General features: G+C 36.1%; 1 protein-coding gene across 1 annotated transcript; it reads left to right on the forward strand.

The window, feature by feature from the left end:
* The first annotated feature begins 3306 nt into the window (after positions 1-3306).
* LOC130744767 (homeobox-leucine zipper protein HDG11-like) lies at positions 3307-7543 on the forward strand. The gene is made up of 8 exons (XM_057596924.1): positions 3307-3522; positions 3626-4120; positions 4500-4607; positions 4698-4892; positions 5436-5613; positions 5882-6153; positions 6247-6336; positions 7167-7543. The coding sequence occupies exons 1-8, from the start codon at positions 3307-3309 to the stop codon at positions 7521-7523; spliced, it is 1911 nt and encodes a 636-aa protein (XP_057452907.1). The 3' UTR covers positions 7524-7543.

A 7543-nucleotide genomic window follows, 5' to 3' on the forward strand; every position in this document is an offset into this window, starting at 1 on the left:
TTAGCGCATATAAATTAAATTCATATTAAAATCATCCTTAAAAATATCCTTTATATAAATATATAATAAATTTTCATAATTTATATAGTTATTTATGAAGTAATCGCAATATTACTTTCTCTTATTTTTTATTACTATTATTATTATTTTAATTTTTTCATGTTTCATTTTGTGGTGCTACTATACATACCTACTTATTGGAGGTATTGTGAATCATTATATTATCACATTAAACTTCACAAAACCCATACACAAAGATAAGGGAAAATAAGGGAAAGGAAGAGTGTGTTTCTGCTATGGATTATGCAGTGATTGGTGTTGGTGGCTCTAGTCATGATGGCACTCAAAACTCAGGAAACAGACAAAGAAGCTACACTCGTCTTAGTTCATCAAAGTAAGATGGTCCTTTTCGCTAATATTTTCTTCTTAGTTCTTTTTATTACTTTTAATCTATATTTTGATTTGCTTGGTTTTTTTACTTCGGAGTGAGCAACTGATTCTTGTGTAAAGGATATAATAGGCTAACGGTGCATCAATTCAAGCAAGGATTTAACACTATGATACTATGATTGATGACCGATACAACAAATACTTTTTTTTTGTAAAATTATAGATCATTGATTTTTAACAATAGCTCTGATTAATCTAAATAAAAATGAATTTGTAAATTAAATATTTTATGTTAGATTTATTGGTTGAATAAGTTGCAAAGGGCGCAAAAAAATCTAAATTCATAAAGTTACAGTGCAACTTAAGTAAACATAAAAATACAGGGATTTGAATTCATAGTAGTCACTGACACCCTGCATTCACTCATTTAAGGGATTTGAATTGTTAAATAATATTGGTCGGATTATATATTTCATAAAGATCATACAATATATATTGAGCCAACCAACCTTAACCAAACTTCTCAGGTTTCATAACTGCATGAACTTAAGAAATCTATGACGTTTGAGAATCCAAACTCAGTAGTACGACGGGGCGGGTCGAGATTTTTTCTCCCCATTCCTACGTAGAAATTGGGAGTGGCTTCAGATGTGAGTTTGAAGGACTAGGATAAAAAAAATTAAACAAAAGGAAATATGTATGAAAGACTTGGCAGACTAAGCAGAGAAGAATACAAGCGGAAAATATGGTCAGAGCAACAAAAAGCTAACCAAAAAACAAATATAGGCAACCCCCAAAGAGAAAAACCCACACAAAGCCTATCAAAGAAACCTATAGGCAACCTAGAAACAAGCCAAAAAGCCAAACTAATCAACTACGCTTAACCCTACGAGACCTGATGTTATGACAAATGTCTTGGAGGGCAACCTCATTAGAACAATCATAAGACAAACCCAACCATTTCCCTATGATCAAAGTAGCCCTTGTCATAGCACCTAGAGGACCCTTGGAAGTTGGAGGTTCAAAAAGCACCAACTGGTTACTTGAAGAGCCTGGAGATTCCACCCAAAGACCTGAATAAAAGCTAGCCTTAGGCTCCACCTCTACAACCATAAGCAACACCTTATGGGACGCCCACGAGGACAAGAAGACAACGATGAAGAGCCACTAGCACAAGGTCCACCGCTAGACTTTTTAGGACGCCCTCGCCACTTTGGCCACATGATAGCTTCATCAAACCCGACAAACATGCCCTAAACACTCACTTCACAAGCCATATCAGCTGAACATTTCCCACCATCATTCGAAGATAACTCGGAAAGTTCAACAAGGGGGGAAGAGCCAGGAAATTCCCCAGCCACCAACAGCCTCCGATACTCTGTCCCTCAAGGAGGGGCCCTCTAAACTCCAAGTAGAGGAAGGATCAACAGAGAGACAAGCGAACTTGACCACAAGACTGTGACCAAAGAACCACAAAAGTTAATCTATATTCTCTTGAACAACCTAAAGCTTAGAGAAAAAGAAACCACGACCCCCATACAAGCTCTTAGCAAACTCACAGGGGGCTAAAGGGAGAGAAATCACACCTCACCCTAGAGACAAATATTGGATCTCCTCTCCACCCACTTCCAACTCGGCACCATGCTGAAGAACAGAGCCCTCAATCATGGACTTCCTGCACATCAACTTAAGAAATGGGGCAGCACCCTGGACTCTGTTGAGCTTAGTCTCAGAACTACAAACCTCAATAAGACAATCAAACAAACCAATCTCAAGGAAACGAGCCGCATCCGGAATCCTCATATCCTCATCCTTAATGAACCTCCTCAGACCTGGAAACAGAAAATCTTTCGTGCCATGAGATGGAGAGCGGCGGAGACCCAACTCCCGTTGAAGTCTGCTTTTGCGAACCAAAGACGGTCCCTTTCTGAATAGAGATCAAATCACCTAAACCAAGGTGTCATGAAGACGAACCGTGCACCAAGAGAAACATCGCCACTGTCATCGTAAAGATGAGCTCCACCTACCTTGATCTCGTCGACGAACATCATAAAGCGCTTATTAAACACATCTTTCCCCTCCTCGTCATCATCATCCACATCTTCGCCTTTTGCCTTATTTCTTCGGTCGTCATTTGCATCACCATGGGTTGCAGTTGGTGGTGGGGTAGGAGGGCACCAAGTAACCCAAACAGAGGATGAAGGATGAGTTTCTCGCATATCTCAAGTAAAATTCCCTAAATATCCATAAACAGTGTAATATACAGAGTAAATAGTTTTGTATACAATTATAATTAACCGGGATAAAAATATAATACATATCAACATTTTCATTGGCTGTAAGGAACCAAAATCCATCTTATTTTTTATTTTTTTTCTACTAATTTTCCACAAATATATATATATATATATATATATATATATATATATATATATATAATATTATATAAGGAGACATCATATGAAAATGATCTTATGTGAGAATGGTAAAAATAAATCATGACCTTTAGATATAATCATAAGTAGTTAAGATTACTCATTTATTTGCATTTTATAGTTATTTAGCTAATCTCTCAACTAATTGTGAATTTTACTTTTCAAATAAAGTACCTTCATTGAGTGCCACCATCCTGCTCAAGGAAGTGAATTAGCCGCCGAGGTTGGGCTAGATCAAAACCAGGCCAGGTTATTGTTTCAGAACAAGAAAACACCACTCAAGGTGATTCATTTCCTTTAGTCTAGTAGGATTTTTACTCATAATAAATTATTCAACTCAAAATCATTTCACAAAACTTTCTATTCGTAATTGATCCTGACTTCAGAACGAATTGTAAAAGAATTTACAAACATGATCTCACATACCATCCAAAAGTTGTTTTATATATGCTTTCACATTATAGTGCTGATCATTTTATGCATGTGCTACTTGAAGACTCAATATGTGCGAGCAGATAACAGTGCTCTTCGAATTGAGAATGAAAGGATTCAGAAAGAAAACCCCGTCAATGAGGCACTGAAGAAGATTATTTGTGCATTTTATGGGAGTCCATCATTTCCTCAAGAAGAGCATGAACTTTTCATGCAAAAAATGAGACTTGAAAATGCTCAGCTAAAAGACGAGGCCAGTAAACCTGTTTAATTGACTTTTATCTTTAAGTTTGATGTCAATTAAGGAATTTTTAATATCATGATTGCATTTTTAACTGGCTAACATTTATTGATGAACTGTTTTTCAGTGTAAGAAATTGAATAACTTTCTTAAAAGTCTCATGGAGAGCCAAGTGTCACAACAAGAGCTGCAACTTGGGCTTATTCCCATCATAGGATCTTCACATGACCCAACGCTTGCAAGCTTGCTGAACCAAGAGGCTTATGGGAGTGGAGTTGGAAGCTCAAGTCTTGGTTTGACATCAACTATTGGTGGTGGTGGGGTATCATTTCAAAACAACTCAGTGGATGAAATCCTAGATTTTCAAAATCAAAAGTTGCTGATGAAGGAGATTGCAGCTACTGCAAAGGAAGAACTGGCTAGGCTTATACGGTACAATGAGCCCTTCTGGTTCCTCTCTCCATACCAACAAGGGAAACTCACTCTTCATCTTGGAGACTATGAAGTATTTTTCCCAAAGAATAATCACCTAATTGGTCCCAACGTGCGTATAGAATCATCAAAAGATTCAGTGATAGTGAACATCACAAGCATGCAACTTGTTGAGATGTTTCTAGATCCGGTAAGAACTTGTAACAATATTTTAGAAGTATAATATGAAATCATTCATGTGTTTTCACCAAACAGGCTAAACGTTTGAGATAGTTGATTCATGACACGGAGTTAAAGCTTCTATGGCCAAGCCTGGTTGCTCGCAATTATTTAATAAATAGTTAGATTCTAGCACAAGGTAGATGAGTTTGTGCAACATCCACGCTTCAAGCTCAATGGACTTTTGTTGAGGGGGCATGTTAGAAGTATATTTTAAAACAATTCATGTGTCTTTACCTAACAATTTTAAGTTTTTTGGATAGTTGGTTCATGTCACTCTTTTGTTTGTTAAATAATGTAGTGTCTTTTACAAATAAGAGCATTATATGACTCAATAATAATATTTTCAGGTCAAATGGGCCAACCTTTTCCCAACGATTATTGCTAAAGCGGAAACAATCCAAGTCTTTGATAGCGGTTTGTCAAGCAATCTAAATGGAGCCTTGTTGTTGGTACATGTTTTCTTGCAAATATAGTCTTATCTAAAGATTATCTGCTATAATAACTTTCCAATTTGTTAACAAGATTTATGATGACAGATGTGTGAGGAAATGCATGTTCTTTCACCTTTAGTGCAATCTCGCAAATTTCACTTCCTTCGCTATTGTGAGCGTGTTGATGCTGGTTTATGGATTATAACAGATGTGTCAGTTAATCTCCCTGGACAACACAATGCTCTTTCTCGCTCTTGGAAACATCCCTCTGGATGCATGATTCAGGAAATGCATGATGGGAGATGCATGGTTAGTAATCACATTAATTTATCTTTAGCATAATGATTGAATTAGACTCGGATTCTCTGCACTCAAGACTTTCCACACTGGGTGAAGTCAAGGGTATGCCACTGATCAAGATCGAACTGTTACTATACACTTAAAATAGTTTCACTAAATCTAGACCATGTGATTTTAATTAGAAGACTATATATGGACATATGACTTCACTGTATTCATGATTCCTTGAATGCAGGGAAATCCAAATTCTTTTCTCTATAGTATGTACTCAATATTTTGTGAATTCAGATTCCTTACAGTCTGGGAGTCCTAAATTTGGTGAAATCATAAATAAAGAATGTTTTATTGTATTAATCGAACATATTAAATATCATGACATGATATTAAAACTTATATAGCTAAGGTGAGATGGGTTAGTGCATTGTCGATTCTTAGAAGCCTAAATTTATTTTACGTGAGAGAAAGTGTTAAGTATAAACCATTAATTCATCTAATAGCATCAATTTTTGGAATTGGTGGTACTCAACAAAAAGATTTTATTTGTGTTGTTAGGTTGTTTGTGTAGAACATGTGGAAGTGGATGAGATTCAAACACACCAACTATTCAAAGATCTGGTTGATACCCAGATTGCATATGGAGCTGAAAGATGGTTGAAAGAGCTGCAAAGAATGTGTGAAAGATTTGCTTGCTTTTTTGATGAAAAAATACCTGTTCATGACCCTAGAGGAGGTTATCACGTTTTGTCATCTTTACTCCAATTTCTTATGTTTATTCATTTATTTCCCTTACTTTCTTGGGAAATTACTGTCTACCCACGAACCATATTTCTACTACTAACACTTAGTACATGTTATTTACAATATACTCCTTACGTGCTAAAATTAATTTGCAAATAAGTCCTTTTAACTTGTGAGTAAAAAAATTCTTGGTCCTAGGTAGACAAAGCCTACTTTCTTGTACAAATTTAATTTATTATTATACTTTATTCATTGTTCAGTGATCCATTCAGTTGAAGGGAAGAGAAGCATGATGAAGCTTTCTTATCGAATGGTTAAGATGTTTTGTGAAAGTTTATCCATGTCAGGTCATGATTTGAGCTTCCCACATCCAATTATGGATAATACTAGCGGAGTTAAAATCTCTGTTCGTAGAAACATTGAAATTGGCCACCCAAATGGCGCGGTTGTTGTGGCTGCCACAACTCTTTGGTTTCCACTCCATTATCAGAGAGTTTTTGAGTTTTTAACTGATACAACTAAACGTCCCCAGGTTAACAAGCTAAGCTAAACCACTTCTATTTTGTCAGAATAATGATTTTTTAAAGTCCATAGCCATTAATTATTACTTGTTGATTTCTTACAGTGGGATGTTTTTGCTGCTAAAACTCCAGAGCATGAGATTGCACACATTTCAGTCGGAGCTAATCCTGGGAACTATATATCACTCATCCTGGTATTTAACACTCTTTTTTGAAAATCATATTTAAAATTATGCATCAAATAAAAATGTAGTTTAGTTTGATTTTAAGTTCAGTTGTAGTTAATAGAGGCACAACTGTAATTGTTAGACATGCACAGTATTGGACACCCAATAAACACCTCATATGTGCTGAATGAATCATTCTTTCTCGAATATCGAGACATGCATGTATCATTCTTTAGAGACATAGGTCTTTCACAAAATTCCCATTTAGTTAAATTGTTTCGATGGAAACTAAGACTTATGCTAAGTTTGGATATATGAGTGAAAATGTGAGGAAAAAATATGTGGTTAATTAGGTTTTTGACCCCTGAATGACGAGCAGGGTTTGGTTTTAGTTCCTTGGTGTAGTAAGGTTGCAAAATTACTCATCCATCTAGTTTTTGTTCCTATCGGAGAGAGAGCTAAGTGACCTTGCCTATGTGTCAGACCAAGGCAACATGCCCACATATGAAAATGGAGTTGACGTGGCAGACAAGTATACATTTTATTTAAAATTTAATTTCTTGTGTATAATAAATAATTAAATTAAACTGAAACTATTTTTAGCGCTAATCCAAACAATCGGAAAATGGGATTTCCATCTAAAATCCTTCCCCTCTGCCATTCACCTTTAAAAATCCCCCGAAACAAATAGTAGCCGACATATGCAAAACCAGAATGAATGAACAGATAAAGGAAGGTGAATGGAATATAGTGAACTTAAGGTAAACTGTCAAATTTAAATGTATAGAATCCCAACATTATGATTCAAATAAATGAAACATGATTAAATTGATTTGTATTATTTTCATGTGGACTAGCCATTCATGCCAAATACCGAGAACAACAGGGTGACTCTGCAAGAGTGTTCTATGGATCCTATAGGATCATACGTTGTATATGCTCCAATGGATGTAGCTGTTATTGATATGGCCATAGCGGGAGGAGAAACTTCAGTTATACCAATCCTTCCATCAGGTTTTATGATCGCTGCAGATGGCCAAACAAATGCTGAGAGCTCAGGAGGGTCTCTGCTGACTGTGGCATTCCAAATGCTTGTGGGTTGTAGTCTTACTCCAGATGGAACCGAAATACATGATGTGGAAAGTGTGGCAGAAGTCAAGACCCTTTTGGACTTAACAGTCCAGAAAATACAGAATGCTCTGATATGTTATTAATAGTTTGGAGTAGTGTTTTG

This window comes from Lotus japonicus, chromosome 3, assembly GCF_012489685.1.
Source record: "Lotus japonicus ecotype B-129 chromosome 3, LjGifu_v1.2".
Classification (NCBI taxonomy): domain Eukaryota; kingdom Viridiplantae; phylum Streptophyta; class Magnoliopsida; order Fabales; family Fabaceae; genus Lotus; species Lotus japonicus.